The 21,434-nt window shown below is 47.0% G+C and overlaps 1 protein-coding gene across 1 annotated transcript; it reads right to left on the bottom strand.

Annotated features, from left to right (window-relative positions):
- Positions 1–3,973: 3,973 nt before the first annotated feature.
- Positions 3,974–15,502, bottom strand: LOC100619582 (zinc finger protein ZFP2-like). Its single transcript, XM_056820833.1, has 6 exons — positions 15,443–15,502; positions 14,929–15,173; positions 14,411–14,471; positions 14,008–14,134; positions 13,613–13,708; positions 3,974–7,845 (listed from the first exon to the last, which is right to left on the bottom strand). Exons 1-6 carry the CDS (start codon positions 15,500–15,502, stop codon positions 6,290–6,292), a joined length of 2,145 nt encoding a protein of 714 aa, XP_056676811.1. The 3' UTR covers positions 3,974–6,289.
- Between the last annotated feature and the right edge of the window lie 5,932 nt (positions 15,503–21,434).

Raw genomic sequence — 21,434 nt, 5'->3', positions numbered from 1 at the left:
GGCGTCAGAAAGAGAACTTCCAGGGAAGGAGGCTGAAAGGGGGGAAGGGAGGGAGGGAGGGAGGGAGGGAGGGAGGAAGGCAGGGAGGAAGAGAGGGAGGGAGGGAGGAAGGGAGGGAGGGAAGGAAGGGAGGGAGGGAGGAAGGCAGGGAGGAAGGAAAGGAGGTTGGAAGGGAGGGAGGGAGGAAAGGAGGAAGGGAGGAAGGAAGGGAGGGACGGAGGGAGGAAGGAAGTAAAGGAGGGAGGGAAGGAAGGAAGAGAGGGAGGAAGGGAAGGAAGGAAGGAAGGGAGGGAGGGAGGGAGGGAGGGAGGGAGAGAGGAAGAGAGGGAGGGAGGGAGGGAGGGAGGGAGACAGGGGCTTCCATTGCTGAAGGCTCCTCTAGGTGAGAAGAGATGGCTGAGGTCTGGGGGATTTGGTGCCTCAAGTCTACTTCTCCTGGGAGAAGAGTGGAGAGAGTTGGAGGCAACTGGCAATTGGTTCAGTGGGAGAAATTTCCAGACAAAGATGGGCTGGGGAGGAAGGACTAGAGAGGGTGTAGATCAGTGACAGAAAGCACCAAAGAGGAGAGCCTGGTTTGGGAGTTTGGAGACCTGGAAGAATATGGAGCAAAGAGAGAGCAGAAAGAGATGGATAGAGAGAGAGAAATCCTTTTGGGAAAGGGGCACAACAACTACAATTGAAAAACTAAAGAGCAGCACTGGCTGAAGGAGGGGAGAGGAAGGGATCATGGAACAAGAAGGGCTAAGGGAGAGAAGTTCATTTAACTGGTATAGTACTAAGCCAAGAATTTGGGGGGGGGGCAGCTGGGTGGCTCAGTGGATTGAGAGTCAGGCCTAGAGATGGGAGGTCCTAGGTTCAAATCTGGCCTCAGACACTTCCCAGCTATGACCCTGGGCAAGTCACTTTACCCGCATTGCCTAGCCCTTACCCCTCTTCTGCCTTGGAGCCAGTACACAGTATTGACTCCAAGATGGAAGGTCAGGGTTTAAAATTAAAAAAAAAAAAAAAAAAGAATTTAGGCTTAGAGGGAACAAGGCCACTTTAAAAAATTGCCCAAGGTAATTATGAAGGAACTTAATACTGTGTTTACAGCAGAAGAAGGAACTTCAACCTGAAAAGCTCCTGCACAAACAAAAACAATGCACCTAGGATAAGAAGGAAAGTTGTCAAATGGAAAAAAAAAATCTTTGTATCAAATTTCTCTTAGAGCTTTTAAGACAGAAAGTAAAGAATTTAAAAAAAATCTGTGTCCAGCCATTAACCAACACAAAGAATTTTAACGGCGTGCAGGAGGGACCTCACATTATTACTCAGATCTTCGAGCACTCCCACCCCTGGAAACTAGCAATCTACTGTTGACTCCTCTCCCCCAACCCCCTCTGATAGGTATCTAGCCAGAGACCAGGCCACCAGTGACACCTCCTGCAGGCCTTTGCCGTGTCCCTCCCAATATGCTCTTCATCTTCTGCTCGATGTTGCCTTTCTACCCATTAGTACATAAGCCACTTAAGGGCAGGGATGATCTCATCTGCGTGCCCATAACTTAGGACAGTGTCTGACCCGTAGCGTTTAATACAAACTCAGTGGCCGAGCCCATGTCCAGGACCACCCAAAGGAGCACACGCCCCCTACCCAGCTGCTGTGCGGGGACAGACTCGATGAAACATGCATTTTCAGACATGGCCAACGTAGGGATTCGTTTTGACTTGGTCCCTGGCTGTAAGTTTTGGGAGGGGACTAATTGGGCAAAAGAGGGTTAGCTGTTTGTTGGTTGCCCCCAAACCCCAGCTCTGGAGAGGTCATCCCAGAGGCTCCATTGAAGGAGAGCACTCGGGCTGGCCAATTGTGCTCCTCTGGTCTTCTCCATCATGGCTCAGGAAGCCTCATCCTGGGAAGATCCCTTTAGGCCTCAAAACTCCATCCGGGCATCAGTAGCTTCTGCCCCTGGGGCCCCTCCCTGTGACTGGAGGCAGATTTTCTCCCAGAATCTTCACTGGAGGAGCCACCCTGGCGGGCTCTTCATCTCCTTCAGCTGCCCTTTACGGACTTTGTCAGGTCCCCTGAATCCCCACCAGGTACCTTCCCTCTCCCCATCCATATCAGCCTCTTTTTGTGTCTTCTCCCATTAGAACAGAAGCTCCCCGAGGGCAGGGTCTTTCTTTTGTCTGTTTGCATCCCCAGGGCTTAGCACAGGGCCTGGCATGTAGCAGTCACTTAATGTTTATTGACTAGCATGCACCTGGACCACATTCCATCCTCTCTCCCGGCCCCTGGCTCTCTCCCTACTGCTGCTTATAATCATGCCTCTGGCTCAATCCGGAACTCTAAAAACCAGCCTTCGCTTGATCCACCCACCCCCAATAGCCATTGGCCTGTCTTGCTCTGCTCCTTTGGGCCAACAACTTGGACCTTGGCTTCCTTTCTTCTATCTTATTGTCTATCAGTGCACCTCAACTGCTCTGCAATGCCAAGGGCCCTCATGCCCATCCCCTTGACCTCTCCTCCTTCTAGGCTTCAGGACATCCCTCTGTCCTGGTTCTCCTCCCATCTCTCTGGCTGACCCTTCTCAATCTCCTCTTCTGTCTTCATGGCTGCCACCCTTGTCTATCCAGGCCCCCTTCTCTCCTCCTTCTACACGAGGTCCCATGGGCTCCCATGTCTGCAGATGATTCTCGGCTCTGTTTATCCACTACTCGCCTCTCCCGACCTCCAGATCAGTTTGCAGTACCAACTGCCTGTCCTACGCTGGACCTTCTGGAGACATCTTAAACCCCCATCCAAAACAGCCCTCCCCGTTACCCACAAGCCCCGGCAACCTCCCACATGTGAGTCATCATTCTCACAACAAATATGCTACTCCTCTCCTCTGACACTGCCAACCACCTCACACCTGGACTATCAAAAGGGCCTTCTGGGCGGTCCCCCTGCCATGTCCCTCCCCATCCCTCCAGTCCAACCTCCATTGGCCAAAGTGCCATTCGGCCATGCCATGCCCTGACACTGCTACTCAATGAATTCCGTCAGAAAATCCCGACTAGCTTTTAGATCCCTTCACAAGTTGGTCCCTCCATGCCCACCAGTCCACACATCCTACAGCCTGGCTACCCGAGTCTTCTCTTTCATTTTTCTCATACATAACACTCCATTTCCCGACTCTGTGTCATCCTCCCCACAACTGGGATGCTTCCTCTCTCCTCTTAGCTTCCTCGAATTCTCTGCTCTCAGTCCCTCTGCTGCTAGCCCCTTCTCTGCAATGCCATCCATTTGCACCGTACTGTCTTGTCTGGACCTAGTTATCGGCATGTCAGCTCCCTACTCTCCCTACTCTTTGTATCCCCAGCTTAACACGGTGCTTGGCATATGCTACTGCCTGACTGGACTCACTCAATGATGCAGCAACATGGCCTTTCTTGTTCCTCCAACATTCACTTCTTCCCCCCACGCACCCCCGAAATATGCATGCTTGCTTTCTCCCCATATAAAAATAGATGTAACTTTCAATACACTTGCCTTGGCAGTGATCAGCTGCCTCAGTCCTCCTGGCCCCCACTTTGTTCTCTCTTATTTTCCCTGCCCCTCACTGGGGACCCTCAAATAATTTGTCAGAAAAGGCTTGACAATGCTTGGGAATGTCTTCCCTCCTCACTTTTGCCTCCTGGTTTCCTTCAATGATATCAGTTCCCATCCTGCCCTCTACAGTAAGTTTTTCTTGGACCTCAACACTGATGCCGTCCCCCTCAGATCATCTCCAATGTACTCTACAGTGTCCCAAAAATCGTAGTGCAGTGGTAGGCTTTTCACAGACCTGTACTAAAGACTAGTGGGGACACCTGTGTCTCTTCTCTATATGATTATTTGCCTGGAGGGCAGGGACTGTTTTTGCCAATGGCAGAACTTAGCCTAATGCCAGGGACATAGCAACTGCTTAATAATGCGAGTTTCCTGTCGGACAGAGAATAGACAATTTGGAATTGGTGGGGAGGTTGTTCTTTGACAGTCAAGAGGTTTAGTATCGTTGCTGAGATGGAAATGAGGTCAAGTATGCTAGCTTTGGGGGAATCAATCCACGTAGAATGAATGCCTGGAAGTCTGATACAGTTAATTAGGAAGTCCAGAGTCTCTTCACATCAACTCACTGGTCCCAGGGGGAGCATAACCCATGCTTTGCTCCCCACAACACTCACCTTTGCCACCATCACTCAGTCTCTCCTTTCTTGACCTTTATTACATCCAAAATGATCATTCGGACCAGATCCCAGGGGACTTTCTGACCTACTGAAATGAGGACTTTTTCTCAAGTTTAGTGCTTGGTTCAGTCACCTCTTGACCCTGCCCTCATACTAGAGGATTTCAACATACATGCAGATGTTCCCTCAGTCACCCCAATTTCCCAGGCTCTTAGTCCACTCGAAAACAATGCCCTATTCCTCCACTCCATCTCAGCCATGTATAGGGAAGGGCATGGCCTCCATATTGCTATCATCCACAAGGGTTTTAATTTTACCTTCAAGAACTCATTTTCCTTTGTAATATCATGGCTTATTGCTCCAGCTTTCCCCATTCTTTACTCTCTGAACTGTTTTTTTGTCCTCACTGTGACTTCTAATTCTTTCTACCTCTGAGTACTTCCCAGGCTGTAACGCCTGCTATTCCTCTCTTTACTCCTTTAAACCTTCTGCAATGTAGCTCTCTCCAAAGTTATCAATGACCTCTTAATTATGAAATCTTGATGCTGTCCCTGAGGCCTTCTCCCTTTAGACTTCTGGGCAGCATTTGGCTTTGTTAATCTGGGTCTCCAAGCTACTACCTCCATTGCTTCCTATCTGATTGGTCCTTCTCCATTTTCTTTGTTATATCCTCATTCATTTTCAGGCTATTAACTGTGAGTGTCCCCTAAGGTTCAGAGGGTCTTCTCTCTATATATATATATATACCCAAAGTGATCTCATCATTTCTATGTGTGGTTATCATCTCTATGCAAACAGATTCATATCATTGGACCTCTTTAGACTTAAATTCCAAGACTGTCAGTAATTGCCTATTCAAAATGGACTCTTCCACAATCCAAACCTCTTTGTTACTAATAAAGGTGCCACCATTTTTTCAGGCATGAAGATTCAAATTTCCCACTCTTCCTCCACATAGAGTGCCAAATCCTGTCTGTCTTGTTCCCACACCACCTATCACATAGCCCCCCTTCTCTGCACTCACATGAAGGGAAACCCCCATCCAGATACTCCTAATCTCTCACCTGGACTCTGCAGCTGCCTCATAATTACAGTTCTTGCTTCCAGTTTCTTCCCAGTCACTTCATCCTCTCAACTACAACCAAAATTATTTCCCCAAAGGGCAATTTTGAGAATGGTACACCCATCTGTCCTCCTACCCTGAGCCCAAAATACATCTAATAGATTCTTATTATAGCCAGGAGCAAACAGGAATTCCTCTGAAATGTAAAGCTCTTCACAACCTGGCTTCTTCCCACTTCTCCAGCCTTCCTACCATTACTACCCTTTCTGTACCTCCTAGACCAGGTACACTGGCCCAATTGCTATTTCTCACACATGAAACTCTACCTCTTACTTGCATGTCATTGTACTAGTTCTCATCTTGTGCCAAGAATACCCACCATCCCCAGATCCTTCAACTCGGAATGTCTTCCTTCAGGATTAAGCTCAAAATGCCACCTCATACACAGGGGCTCCTCCACACTGCAGCCTCCCCCAGCTGCTCCTTTCTTTCTAGTTACCTTCCAACAATTCTGGCAAATATATAGCTATTTATGTGATATCTCCCCAATAAGATATAAGCTTCTTCAATGGAGGGACTTTGTTGTTGTTGTTGTTTTTCCCTTATCTCTAGGAATCAGTACAGTATTTGGCTTATTCCTAAATGCTTATTAATTGATTATTCATATAGATGCACACCAGGGTGAATTCCCTAAGAAGGATTAAGGGTTCTAAGATGGTAGGCTCTTCCCTTTCAGAAGGTTCCTCTAAATATGAATTCTGATACAGAGGAAAGGAAGCAGTTCTGATAGAACTTCCTAGTCATTCCATTCCTAAGGAATTCCATTGTGAATTCTCTGGTGTGCACAAACTTTGAACAAAGGATGTGCCCTCTCATATTCACTAGATTTATATGGTTCCACAAATGGACTGAGGTTTAGTAAGCTTTGTGCTCTGGTGGGAGATCTTCCAATTATTTTCCCACCAATGAGGTTGCCCTCCATTATGAGTTCTCCAATTCTCAGTAAAATCTGATCTCATTTCTCAAAAACATTAAGTTTTTATGTTGTCTTCCCGGTATGAACTTTCTGATGAAGAGTAAGGTTTCTGTTTGAGGTGAAGGTTTTCCCACACTCATTACATTCATAAGGTTTCTCACCAGTGTGAATTCTCTGATGGAAAGTAAGGTTTCTACGTCGATTGAAAGATTTCCCACATTCGCTACATTTATATGGTTTCTCTCCAGTATGAATTCTCTGATGTTGAGTAAGGTATGAGCTCTTGCGAAAGGCCTTCCCACATTCATTACATTCATATGGTTTCTCACCAGTATGAATTCTCTGGTGTACATTACGCTGTGAGCCCAAGCGAAATGCCTTTCCACACTCACTACATTCATATGGTTTCTCTCCAGTATGAATTCTCTGATGTAGAATAAGATGTGAACTCTGGCGGAAGACATTTCCACATTCCTTACATTCATAAGGCTTCTCTCCAGTATGAATTCTCTGATGTTGAGAAAGGTCTGAGCTCTGGCGAAAAGCTTTCCCACATTCATTGCATTCAAAAGGTCTCTCTCCAGTGTGAATTCTCCAATGGAGAGTAAGATTTTTGCTTCGCCTGAAGGCCCTCCCACATTCACTACATTTATAAGGCTTCTCTCCAGTGTGAATTCTCTGATGTAGAGTAAGATCTGAGCTCTCACGGAAGGCCTTTCCACATTCATTACATTCAAAAGGTTTCTCTCCAGTATGAATTCTTATATGAATATTAAGTTTTGCTTTCTGGCGGAAGACTTTGCCACATTCATTACATTTAAAACGTTTTTCTCCAGTGTGCACTCTCTGATGTACATTAAGTTGTGAGTTTGAGAAAAATGCTTTACTGCATTTATTACATTTGCAAGGTATCTCTCCAGCATGAACTAATTGATGTTCAGTATGATTTGTGCTTGGCTGGAGGACCTTTTCATATTCATTAACTTCAAAAGGTTTCTCTCCAGAATGAACGGATTGGTGCTCAAGAAACTCTGAGTTCTTTCCGAGGGCCTTCCCACATTCATTTGATTCATAAGTTTCCCATCCAGTATGAATTCTTTGAAGCTGTGAGTTCAGGAATAAGGTGTTACATTCATTATGTTCATGGGGTTTCCCCGTAGAAGGTATCAGACAATTCTCAGGAAGGTTTGAAATGTAACTAAAGGAATGCTGAAATTCATTGTACTTAGAAAATACCTGTTTAACACAGATTTGGTTAAAACTCCTAATGTCGGAATACAAGTTAAAGTTCTTTTGGACCATATCACATTGATGTAGACTGTTTCCTATATTTCTACTCTGTTGTGGAAAAATTATTGGTTCTAGACTGAAGTTTTTGCTATATTTATTATATTTATGCCCTTGTACTTCATGGGGAAGGTTGCTTTGGATGAATTTTGTTTGCTGAAGAGATTTCTCCTCATTAACTTGCTGCCTTTCTGACCTGGCATCCAAATTGAAGACCTTTCTCAATTTGAAGGCAGCAACACCATCCCTCCTGAGTCTCTCCGGGAAGGAATCTTCCCTGGAGAGGTCCAGCTTTCGATATGAATCCATGGTTTCAAGTGTAGCCTCCCAATCTAAAAGAAACAAAAAAAGTATTTCCTATTCTTAATGCTTTTTTATTTAAAAAATATTAATAACGACAACCATTAATAAGCTTGACTACATCCATAGGTAAGAAGAACCAAGAAGAGGGAGCAAAGCAACTCTGGATGTCTATTATGTGTACCTTAAAGTTTCTTCAAGTAAGTACTAGGGTTAGGGACTGTCCCCATTATTTAAACGTAGAAGGAAGCCCCATGTGAGGAAACTCCTCCTAAAGCAGGCTAGCACCACCATTGCAACTTATGATCTTAGAGTTGCCTAAAGCATTGAGAGGTTAAACAACTTACCCAGGGTCACACAGCCATTATGGTCAGGGACAGGATATGAACTGACATTTCCCTGGCTTTGACGCTCGCTGACCCTCGAATTCACTATCCTAGTACCAACAGTGCCTGGCTTGTCTGTGTCTACTCCTGGACCTCCTTTTGATCTCCCATATTTTTAAATTTCTCACTGATGTTCTCTTTGCTCTTCTAGTTTTATCATCACTATCATTATTTCTCTAGTCTTCCAACAGTTTTCAACTCCAATAAAAAAAAAAGCCTCCTTTATAACAAAATATCTACAGTGAAGTCAAACAAATCCAATCCTGGCCATGACCAAAAAATTCTCCCTCTCTCATGTATCATTTCTCTGACAAAATATAGGAAGCAGGATTTGTGGAGCTTGGAGGGAGAAAGGGACTTTGGTGGCTTCCAGTCCAGCCCATGTATGAAGGGGTCCCTTTTATGAAAGACCCAACAAGAGATCATCCAGTCTCTCCTTAAAGACCTCCAAGGAAGAACCCAATACTTCTCTAGGACTGGCTCTCCATCCACCGAACTACCCAGCTGCCCCCAGAACCCAACACTTTTCTAGGTGGCTCATTCCACTTTTGCAGAGCTCTAATTGTTGGGAGGTTTTTCTTGGCACCAGGCATAAATCTGTATCCTTACAACTTCCACCTGTTGTCCCTGGTTCTGCCTTCTAGAGCCAAACAAAATAATTCCAATAAATGTTCCCCAAAGAAACTACTATATATCCCCACCCCAGTCTTTTTTTTTAACCCCTTACCTGCTGTCTTAGAATCAATGGTATATACTGGTTCCAAGGCAAAAGAGTGGTCAGGACTGGGAATGAGGGTTAAGTGACTTGCCCAGGGTCACACAGCTGGGAAGTGCCCAAGGCCACATTTGAACCCAGGCTCTTCCATCTCTGGGCCTGGTGAGTGTTTTTTTAATTGAAGCTAAACATCCCTAATTCCTTTGACAGATTCTCCGATGTCATAGCTTTAAGGCCTTTCACCATTCTGGGTGCTACCCTGTGGCCACTTTTCAGTTCATTGATAAAATTCTAGAACCACGCCACTCAAAACTGACCACAAAACTTGGCTGAGTTCTGAAGAGGGAAGAGTACAATGAGTCTACAGAAAGAACTTAGCACAGGGTCTGACTACATACAGAAGGTGCTTAATAACTGCTTGCTGACTTGACTCATTTATCACTTCCCTGTTCCTGGAAGTTCCATTGCTCTTAATATGCCTCATTAGTGACTTAGCTTTTTGGCTGCCACATGACATTCCTATGCCAGAAACCCTTTCAAATGCCCAAATCCCCTTCAGAATAGCTGCTGCTATCACCAGGTCTCCCCCAACTTATACTTCTGAAAGAGCTGGTCTATATCCAAGTGTTTATAATTACTCTTACTCCATTTCATCTTAATGGCTTCTGCCCACTGCTCTAGCCCATCAAGACCCTTTGGGATCTTGACTCGGTTATCCATTGTGCTAGTCCTCCCTTTGTCACCTGCAAACCTAATGAGTCTCCTCTCAATGAGTTTGTTCAGGTCAGTATTGGCAAAGGGCCAGGCGAACCGAGGAGAGCAATGTCGCGAAAACCCAGAAAGAGAGGGTGGTCTCCTGGATTGAATACTGTCGAGAAGCCAGGCAGCGTGAAGCCTAAGAAATGGCCATGTCTGTTAGGCATTAAAAAGCAGTTTCCATTGGCTGTTAAAGTTCTAAGAAGACAAAGCAAAGACAGCTAATAGAGGAAGCATACAGAGCTTCAAGCACAGTTGTGAGGCAATGCTGAGAATGAGTGAAGTTAGGAGAAGAAAGGAAAAGACAAGAGACTTCGTGGTTTGGTTGGGTTTTTTGTTTGTTCGTTCGTTTGTTTGTTTGTTTGTAATAAAACCCTCACCTTCTGTCTTGGAATCAATACTATGTATTGGCTCCAAGGCAGAAGACTGGTAAGGCCTAGACAATGGGGGTCAAGTGACTTGGGAAGTGTCTGACGCTAGATTTGAACCCAGAACCTCCTATCTGTGGGCCTGACTCTCATTTTAATGGTTAGGTTTTAATGATGAGGAAGAGAGATGGCTCAAAAGAAAGGTAAGATCATTGTTTCAGGGACTGAGGATGAAGATGCTGACAATTAAGAGGAGGCAATTTATGGGCTGGGAAGGTAGGAAGAAATGTGGCTAACACACAATGAATACTCAATATAAATGAAAACATAGTAGGAGATCATCAATTAGAGTCAAGAAACATAAGGGCTTATTATGTGCCAGGCGCTGTCTAACCACTGTGAATAAGGAGAGGCAAGAACCAATTCCAGTCCTCAAGAAACTGTTCACAGTCGAATGGGGAGACAACACGTAAACTATGTACAAAGAAGCTATAGACAGAATAACCAAGAGAGAAGGTACTAGAATTATGAGGGACTAATAAAGGCTCCTTGTAGAAGGAAGATTTTAGCTGGGCATATATTGGGGTAAGCCAGAGAAGCCAGCAAACAAAATTGGAGGGGGAGAGTGTTTCAGGCTGGAGGCCTAGAATCAAGAGATCCCAGGGTCTTGTTCATGGACCAGCCAAAAGGCCAGTGAGTATGTGTTGGGGAGTAAGGTGTCAAAATTGGAGAGGTAGATGGGGATGAGGTTATCAAGGGCTATGAATGTCAGAGAGAGATTTTGTATTTGATGTTAGAGGCCATAGGGAGCCCCCCGTGTTGACATGACTGGACCTGGGCTTTAGGAAAATCACCAGGCACACGTTGTAGAAGCTGGGAAGGTGTGAGGATGTACATCAGGATGAGAACAGTGCCAAAGGAAAGAAGGGCGAATGTTTGGGGGGGATGCTGCAGAGGTGAAATCCACAAAGGATGCTACAGAGGTGAAATCCACAAAGGATGCTACACAGGTGAAATCCACAAAGGATGCTACACAGGTGAAATCCACAAAGGATGCTACAGAGGTGAAACCCACAAAGGATGTTGCAGAGGTGAAATACAACAAGGATGCTGCAGAGGTAAAATCCACAAAGGATGCTACACAGGTGAAATCCACAAAGGATGCTGCAGAGGTGAAATCCACAAAGGATGCTACACAGGTGAAATCCACAAAGGATGCTACACAGGTGAAATCCACAAAGGATGCTGCAGAGGTGAAATCCACAAAGGATGCTACACAGGTGAAATCCACAAAGGATGCTACACAGGTGAAATATACCAAGGATGCTGCAGAGGTGTGTTAAATTAAAACTAACTTCCGATAATTCCAAGTAATATCTTTTATAAGATTTATTAATGGATCACCTGAAGTAGAAAAAATATAAGGATAAAAGTAAAAAGCCTGAGTAAAGCTACTTGAGAAAACTTCTCCTGCCTGGCACTCCCCACCTCCACAAACCGAGATCAGGAGAAAAGAGAGCTCAAGGACAGAGCCACACAAAACTTACAACCTCCCTTCACCAGTACATTACGTGAGAAGGAACATGGGAAGCTGGGAAAGAGAGTCCTGGGGCAGCAAAGCCAAATTCCACAAGTGAAACTGACCAGAGATTCTGAAGAGCTGAAATGGACAAAGGATGTGGCCCAGGTGAAACTAACCAGAGATGCTGCAGAGGGATATGGGGGATGACAGAGAGGAAGTGAGGAGGGCCTGAGGGACCAGAAGGAGAGAGAGAGGCCTTTGCTAGTAGCAGGGAAGTTTGGAAGAGGGCAGAGAGGGAGTTTGGGGGCCTGCATTTACAGAGGATCGTGAGAACTGAGGAAAAGCAGGTCACTTTTTGGTACTTGAGGACTGGAAAGAGCTTTGGCAAAGCCAGCAGAGAGTAGAGGCAGCTTCTGTGAAGTTATCCACTGCGTGTGGGGGCTGAAATGGCCACCCTTCAAGCAGGGGGAGGCTGGGCAGAGAAAGACCGAAGGTTAGAGGGAGGGCGAAGGTGCCAGGGTCAGAATTACGTGGCAGCAAGGATGGCTCTAGACAGGGCTTAGCTCACCGGAGAGAGGAGAGAAGGTCTAAGGCTAAAGAGTTTGGGGACTACGGAAGGGAAGCAGAGAAAGGGCAAAGGGCAAGGTCTCTACTGTTTCTCCCAAGTTACGAGGCCAAGCCTCTCGCACCAGGGTGACAAGGGTCCCGAGTCAAGGTCGAGCCCTCTCTGGCCTCCATGGGCCAGAAGCCCTGCCCAGCAGGAGAGAGGCAGGGGAAGGCGTTTCCTAATCCTAATGGGAAATGGGTCATTGGCTCTCAGATGGGCAGAACAAAGAGGAATGAATGAGGAAGTGCTCTCCCTGAGGGAATCTGTTCCCCACAAGGGAATAGGAACATGCACATTAGGGGAAAGAGCCCGAATGAATGAGGGAAGGCAGGGGACATTATGGAAACCCCAAAGGAAGGTGGCAGCAAAGAGCAGCTGCCTCGAGGGGCCTCTTTCTCTCTCTCTGAGCCCAGCAAGACACACCGGGATACGTCCATCGGCATCTGGGCTTCATCAGCATCCAGTGTGGCTCCATGAAGGAGCTCATCCCACATAGTCACCACTCAGTGTCTCGAGCAGGGAGCCCCATCCCACATATGTGAAGGGTTTCACCAGGAAGGCAGCAGGGCATGATGGAGATGGCACAGGACCGTCAAGAAGTCTTGGATTCTGTGAAGACTGCATTTGGCTCTCCCCTGGTTGGAACAATGAAGGTACTTGGCTCTTCCTTGATTGTGAAGATTAAATTGTAATCCCAGGCTTATTTTTCGATTTTAGGCCCCAAAGTGTAAAGCACAGAACTGAAAGTTGAGTATGGAGATCTACCCATCTTGGATTTTAACCACAAAAAGGTGGGAACACCCATTTCATACACTGAGTGGGAGGTCTGTGACCTACCGTGAAAGAGTGGGCAGGCCTGGAGAGGGGCGTCGGCTGTGATTAGGGGAAGTGACAAAAGAGAAAAAGGTCTTTAAAAGTGGAAACAGAGACACACAGAGGACAGACGCTCGGACTTGGAGTGAACTTGGCTGGAACTGGAGGAGCTCATGCAGGAGACCTCAGACTGCTTTCCTTTTACACTGTCATTGTGGTGAGTGAAAAGGCTGACTTCCTTCCTACACCTCCAGGAAAGGCCCTTGAAACTTCTTTCCCCTGGCTGGGGCCTTAGAACTCTCTCCACCCCCCTATCTCTCTGTCTCTGTCTCTCTCCCTCTCTCCCCTTTTCTCTCTTCCTTAATATCTTCCCTCTATTGTAAAATAAACTACCATAAATTCCACTTGATTTTAGTAATTCATTTTGGAATTTAGAAATTAAATCTCTGGAGACCAATTAAATATTCAGTCCAAACAATAAAATGAACACTTCAAAGCCTGCCTCACATGCTTTCTAGTGGCCACCCTGGTCATGTCCTGATCCTCATCCCTAAAACGGAGAGCCTGTCCCCCGAGCACTGGCCTCACGGGCTGCCTGGGAGACCCAAAGAGGCCGCCGAGGGGTCACTCACCTGGAGCGCAGCTCCCCGGGACACCTCCCTGCGGCGTCCAAGGCGCCTCCCCGCACTCCAACCGCTGGATCACGTGTGGTTTGCACACTTCGAGTCCTGCTCAGGGGAGAGGGGGAGGGCTGGGGCCAGAGAAGACCTGCGGCTCCCCCGACACCCCCCGGAAGACGGGCACCCACTGCTTCAGAGCTTAAGTCCCACAGGAGGGGGGGGGGGGGCTGGCCCTGCTCAGAGCCTGGGAGTTGTCCAAGGCTTCAGGGGCTTCCGCTGTCTTGGAACTGGAGGGAGGCTCTGGGGGCCCCACTGACCAAGGCCACCCACGCCCTCTGGGCTCCTCTGGCCTCCCGGGGAGCCCCCTTATCCCCTGCCCCCAGCACGGACTCAGGCCCGGGGATTACCCAGCCACGCCAGGCTCCGGTAGTTCTCCAGCATCACCTCCCGGTACAGCTCCTTCTGGGCCGGGCCCAGGTGGCGCCACTCATCCGGGGAGAAGTCCACGGCCACGTCCCGGAAGGTCACGGCACCCTGTGACACCCAGGACAGCTCAGGGCGCCGGGCCAGGCCGGAAGGGGGCCCTGCAGGGGCTCCCGAGGATGGGCTCCCCCCTCCCCACCAAAGGCAGTGCAGCAAGCATTCCTCCCCACTGGCGGGGCCCAGGCCGCCTCAGTTTCCCCACTTTAAAAGGGGCAACAAGAGCCTCCACTGGGGGGGGCGCGGGGCACAGAGAGCCCAGGCTCTGCCCCTGGGGGGCGCCCCGCCCGCCCGCTCTGGCCAAAGCCTCCTCGACGGCAGGGAGCTCACCTGCTGGGCGCCGGCCGCCATCCCCGCTTCTCCTCCTCCAGGCAGTCCCCGGGATGGCCAGCTGTGGAGGGCCCAGGGGAGAGGGTCAGGCAGGGCGGGTCACCTCAGGGCAGGCCGGGGAGGAGCCGGCGCATAGCCGTTGGGGCGGGAAATGGGCGCAGGAGGCGGCCCAGAGGCAGGTCAGGAGGGGGGGGGGGAAGGAGCCTCGGGCGGGGAGGGTCAAGGCCGGCCTGGCCCTCGGGCTTTGGGAGCCTCAAAGCCACACGGAACCCAGAAGGCTCCGGGGCAGCGGGTCGGGTGCTGGGAGCCACAGCAGGCCTAGGGCAGGGAAGGAGCAGCAGAGCCTGGGGCCCGAGATGGGGGGGGGCGGGGAGCATGGGGCAGGGAGGGAAAGTAACTGACATTGCGCATGCTCAGTGCGGCAGGTAGGCCGCCCCACCCCCGACTTGGGACAACGAAACCTGGCGTCGGGCCTCCCTCCTGCCCGGCCTCGGACCACGGCCCCAAGCCCCACTCACCCCGGCCTGAGACTCGGGACTCGGACCCGGCAGCAGCTCAGGACGAGGCAGAACAGAGCCGAAGCTGCCAAAGCGAGTTCGAGGGGCAGTGCCGGAAGTGACGTAGGCCTCAGACCGCCACGGAACTCCGCCCAGTGTGCGGTCTGCAGTGTCTTCTGGGAAATGTAGTTCTCGGTGCCTTTTGCGCATGGGCAGAACCCTCTGTCCACTCCAGCGGCTGAGGCTCTGACCCGCTCCCCCTTTCCCTGGGGCCATGGGGGAGGGGACGGTGAACAGGGACGCTTCTCCCCTGTTTCCTGAGCCCTGGGCACCCGGGAGGGGAGGGAGGGGCGCCCCCGGCAGTGACCGAGGCGGCTTCTCTGATGGGCGGGGACTGCCTCAGTTTCCTCAGGTGCCAACTGTGAGAGCCTAGGGCCGCCCTCCACCGGAGCCCTGGGACGGTCTAGAGGTGCCACATCCTCCTTTTAGACTATGGCGTTTGCCGAGTTTGGCCTCGGAGGCCCCATAATCGCGCCTGCCCGCCCTGTAGGTGCCAGATAGGCATCCCCTTCACGTCCTCGGCTAGCTGCTCCATCGCCACCGCGAATGGAGGGAGGCCACCGTCTTCTCCTCCAACCCCGACTTCTCCAGGGATCTCTTTTTTAACCCTCACCTCCCTCTTGGAATCAATACTGTGTATTGGCTTCAAGGCAGAAGAGGGGTAAGGGCCAGGCAAGGGGGGTCAAGTGACTTGCCTAGGGTCACACAGCTGGGAAGTGGCTGAGGTCAGATTTGAACCCAGGACCTCCTTAATGGCCAAAGCCAAAGACCTGTTCTCAGTCCTCCCTTTTCATGAGCTCTGCTAAGCCTCTTCCGGTTTTCATGACATCAGTCTCTCCTGGTTCTCTTCTTGCTCGTCAGTGGGCTTCGGCTGGGTCTCTTGGACTCCAGGGCTCTTCACTGGGCTCGTGCCTGTTCCCTGTAGGGGTCTCTAGGGCTCTGTGTCCCGGACACTCTTTTCTGCTCCCTTTCTAATAATACCAATCACCTAACAGTTGGTGATTGGATCAACTGCTGTGGATCCCATGACCACTTCTACACACATAATTCCCAGGTGACTTACTTATCCAGCCCTCACCTCTTTCCTGATCTCCAGTCTCACATCTCCAACTACTTATTACACATCTTGAACACTGCAGCTGGAGCCGGGAAGCCAGGAGTTCAAATTCAAAGCCAGGTATTTACCAGCTCTAACCCAGGCAGTCTACCTTTGACTCAGCATCTGTAAAATGGGGATAATAATAGCACTTGCCTGCTAAGGCTGTTGTGAGGATCAAGAGAAAGCTTTGTAGAGGCCTTTGAAAGTCTTCTAAAAAGCCTTGTTACCTTTATCATCGTCGTCATCATGACCTTTATTATCAGCTTAAGCTTAATGTGTCCAAAGTAGAACTGATGATCTTTCTCCTCAAGCCCTCCATCTTCCTAACTTCCCGATTACTGTCCAGGAACCACCCGTTCTCCCCCAGGCTTAAAATCCAGGGGTCCTCCTGAAGCCCTCATTCTTTCCTCGTCCCCAGTCTTTTGGCAAGTCTTGTCATTTCTACCTGGGAATCGCTTGCTGATTGGTTCTCTCCCCTCAAATGTCAAAGAGTTCCTTCCTAGAGCCCAGGTCGGAGCACCCAGGGTCAACTCCTGTTTGGCCTTTCAAGCCCTTCATATCTTGGCTCCAGTCCACAGAGTCCGTAAAAAGGGGTTTGTAATCCTGACTACACCAGTCAGACTCCCAAGGATTTATTTTATAGGGCTGGAAGAAAGAATCACACAATTCATCTGGAAGAACAAAGTGACAACCCTATCAAGGCAATCAGTTTGGGGGTTTGTTTGTTTGTTTAACGAAAGAAGGCGGCCTCACCAAAGCAGATCTCAAACTGTGATACAAATATGGGACCAGAAACCCAATCTGGTGCTGGTCCAGAAACTGAACGGTGGGACAGTGGAGTGGATTCAATACACAATACCCAGGAGTAAATGGCCACAAGAAAGTCATGTTTGATAAAACCAAAGTAACAACCTGACAAAAATCCTGGGGAAATTGGGGAGCAGAGATACCTGTGTGGTATAAGGATGATATTAGGAAGTCAGTCTTGTTTTATTAGTTTAGGGATAAGAAGTAAAGTGGCTGCTTGAGAAAAGAGCTGGAGTTGGAAGCAGAGATGAGAGAGCATGTTAATTTCAGGTGTGACAGTTACAACCATTTTCTGTGTCAATTACTCTCTCTGGCAGTTGGCAGGGACTCTCTCAGGGCTGGAGGAGGATCTCTGTCTGAGGGATGTGAACTTTATAAAGATTACTCCACCCTACTTAGTCTAACAAAATCAGGAATGTCTACACCCATACTTAAGGATTAAATATCTAGGAGGATGGCCTGTGATAGACATGTGCTAGCAAATGACAAATCAGAAACAGCTGACAGACCCCTGGGCTGTCCTAAGTCAAGCTTAAGTTACCATTGGTACAGGTGAGATGAAGGAAACTGATATAAAAACTGTCCATATATTTCATGTAACTTCCTCTCTCCGGGCTCTTGGATGGTAGAGAGGTGGCTGACAGCAGCTTGCTGAGCATCTTGGCATCTTGGTGTGGCGGCAGCTATTGTCTGGGTTTAGCAGTGAGTTTTCCTTGATACCATACTGGAGGAAGCCTAGAAACCTAGTTCAGGTGAGGTGTCTTCTTTGAGCTCTCTCGGAATTTAGGCTGATTTTTCCTCCTTTACCTTCCAAACATTATCCACTTAGAAGCCTCTAATCTTCAGAAACCTTATGGCAGAGGACTTTGAACTCTCCCTGGAACAGGCCAGGCAGGTAAAATCCTATACCCTTTCCCTCTCTCTTCTCCTTGATCTCTTCCCTCTATATTGATTAAACCACCATAAATCTCCAAACTGACTTGGGTATTTTATTTGGGATATCCCCTGGCGACCAAAAATCAAACTTGGATTAGGTCATGACCCTAAATTATCCTTACAGGTGTGAATTTTAAAAGTCTCCATCTTGGTCTAACACCCAAAAATGGTGCACACCCACACTACACGGGCATGCGCTAGTCAATGACAAATCAGAAATAACTAACTGCCCACCTGGGCTGTGTATTTTAATTTAAAATCTAAGAATTTTTGAATTTTTTTTGTTTGAGATTGTATTTTTATAAAAATCCAAGACTTTTGTTTAAGATTTTACTGTTATAAAAATTTTTTTTTTTTGTTCGAGAAAAGATCTTCAAGAAAGAAGCTTGAAACTTTTATATCCAGAGAATGAACTGTTGCAGAAAGATGCCGAAAACCTACACTTCATCAAGAAGATTAAGAATGAACTTTCGATGTGATTGATTGGACTGAACTTTTGATTGAACATTTATTGTAACATTTATGCCAAAAGGGACTGCCCCTAATTTTGGCTTTCTGTCAATGCGCCTAGCAAACATTGGTTTTGCTTTCTTTTCTTTTCTATTTCCTCTCTCACTATTCTAATTTCTCCTAGAAAATTGAATATTGTATATATCTTTAGTTAGAAGTGAATTTAGAACTACAAAATGATTATATTAAATGATCAATGGGGAGACTAGTCTCCCAATGATCATCAGGGGGGATTGTAAACCTCAAAATTCCTTAGACTTATAAATGTTGGAAATTTCACCATTGGGATATTTCATACTTGGAAAATTTCTTACTGATAGTCTATTGGAATGGGAACTCCATTGGCATGGGAGGTTCCTTCTCTTCCCTTCTTAAGATTACTTTAGGACAGAAACCCTTTGCTGAACAATGGAAAGGACTTTGACCTATGCTTAAGCATAGAACAGGAATTTCTTTGAGTCTTGATTGATTTTAGAATTGATACAATGGAGATACTTGGAATAAATCTCCACCCTATTCAGTCCTAATAGGATTGAGTAAGGGCTGCAGCCTAGATCAAAATTTAATTATTCCAATCTCTACCATACTCAAGTTAACAGGATTTAGAAAGGGCTGTAGCAAAGGAGTATAGATTTAATCATTTGAAAAATATGACCTTCAACAGACATGTGCAAAAGCCAGAAACCTCTGGGCGGTCCTGGGTTAAGCGAGAGCCTCCATTGACAGGGAAATTGATGAAGAGTGATTGGTAGATGTGAGGACTGAGGGGAGGCAACTTGGATGGTGTCCTTAAAGATAGGAGGGTCTGGAGACTGAAGGGGTGGTTGAGTTTTTGGTCGGTGTGGGTCCTGGGCTCGGAGGAAGCTTGCTCTGAAGGAAGCTGAAGGTGGGGGCCTCTGAGACTGTTTCTCCATTTTGGACACGTGAGTAATAGGGACTGATCTCTTTTCTTTGCCCCAGCTATCTAAGGGCTTGGGCCTTTTGGCCCAGCCTAAACAGAAGGGGTATTTAAGCCCTATTCCCTTCTCTCCCCTTTCTCTCTCTCTATATATCTCTAATTCCTTTCTTACTCCTATTGTAATTAAACTCCAAAAAAGGCTGACGGCTGACTTGAGTTTTCATTTAGGAATTACATAGCTGATTCCTGGGCGACCTTAAATTAATATATATCAGTCTTTTAAAGTGATTCCCTTGTAACAGCTGTCCTAAGCCAAGCTAGAGCCAACCATTGGCATTTGTGAGACACAGGAAGTGAGGTAGGGAACAGCCTCTGGAATTCGCTCACTTCCTGTGGAAAGAGCTAGACGAGAGTTGGTGTTAGGAGCTTGGAGGGAGAGGACGCCCGCAGACAGCTTTCCTTCAGATTGGTCACGTGAGTTAAGGACTGATTCTTTCCACCTGGGCCTTTGGGCCTAAAACTCCCTCTGCCTTGGTCAGAGGTTGAGTAGCCCCTTTCCCTTTTCTCTTCTCTCCTTCTCTCCCTATCCTTTTCCCTACTCCCAGTGTGATTAAACCTCCATAAACTCCATTCTGACTTGAGTGTTTCATTTTTAGGAATTTCATAAGTAAATTCCTTGGCGGCCATTGTTTAATATTACATAAATCCTATAGCCACATTCTTAACCATTACAATATTATAACCTCTCCCAAAAGCCCTAAAATTTCAACCATTACACAGGGAAAGATCTGTAGGAGCTCAGTGTTTTCCTTTCCCAACTTGGGAAACACTATTGACTATCTATTGTGGTTTTATAGATTGTTTAACTCTGAGAAGACCAAAGAAAAACCTGGTCTTTGGTTTGGACTCTGGGTCTGTTAAGATTTAACAGACCCAGAGTCCTAACTGGATTCTTGCTGAGCTTCAAACAGCAGACTTTGCTATTTTATGACTTGAAGGCAAAGTTAAGATTTATAAGGCTAATAGTGGTAGTTTTAATTAGATAGTATAAATTTGGGTTAGTCAGATCAGGGAGGATTAGTGTAGCCTGTGAAATACAGGAGAAGCGGTTCCTTATGGAACCTGGGAGTTTATTTGGGTGGATTTAGAATCCCTTAGAATTAGAAACCCTTTATTTATCCTTATATATTTCAATAAACATTTTATGTTTATAATAAGAGTCTCTTTTGCATCCTTGCACCTGGCCCTGAAGGGAAGTTCACATTTGAGCTTCACTTCATCACTGAAGATACTTTTGATTACCTCTATCAAAAGTATGCAGTTTTGAACCTATATTTGGACAGTTTTTCTATTTTGTATAGCTTGTCATTTTTTTTTATTTTTACAGTGGAGTGGGAAGATGACTCATAACTCCTAAGAATTTTAACATTATTAGAGCAGTTAGAAGTAGCATACATAGACAGAGGCTAAGGGTGGGAGTTGATTATAAAAAAAATAATTTAAGGGATGAGAAAGAGGAATACATTGAGAGAAGGGAGAAATAGGATGGGATAAATTATTTCACATGAGAAAGACATGAAAGAGTTTTAACAGTAGAGGGGAAGATGGGGGAGGTGGGGAAGGGAGCACTTGAACCTTACTCTCATCAGAATTGGCTCAGAGGGGGCCCCTAGGTGGCTCAGTGGATTGAGAGTCAGACCCTGAGATGGGAGGTCCTGGGTTCAAATGTGACCTCAGACATTTCCCAGCTGTGTGTCCCTGGGCAAGTCACTTAACCCCCATTGCCTGGCCCTTACCACTCTTCTGCCTTGGGACCAATACATATTATTGATTCTAAGACAGAACGTAAGAATTTAAAAAAATAAAAAAGAATTGGCTCAGAGAGAAAAGAATATACACAATCAATTGGATATAGAAATCCGTCTTATCTTACAAGAAAATGGTAGGGGAAAGGGATAAGAGAATGGGGGAACTGATAGAAAAAAAGGCAAATTGGGGGATCTGGTGTTCAAAAATGAAACACTTTTGAGGATGGATAGCAGGAAAGGAGAGAGATAGGATAAATGGGGGGATGGGATGGAGCATAAAACAGTTATAGTGAAAAATTTTTTACAAGTTTCTCTAATAAGGTCTCATTTCTTAATAATACTGTAATAGTTAAAATTAAATTATAAGAGGGGGCAGCTGGGTAGCTCAGTGGATTGAGAACTAGGCCTA

This window comes from Monodelphis domestica, chromosome 3 (assembly GCF_027887165.1).
Source record: "Monodelphis domestica isolate mMonDom1 chromosome 3, mMonDom1.pri, whole genome shotgun sequence".
NCBI lineage: Eukaryota > Metazoa > Chordata > Mammalia > Didelphimorphia > Didelphidae > Monodelphis > Monodelphis domestica.
Note: the sequence above shows the minus strand (reverse complement) of the source record. Positions and strands in the feature narration are given on the sequence as shown.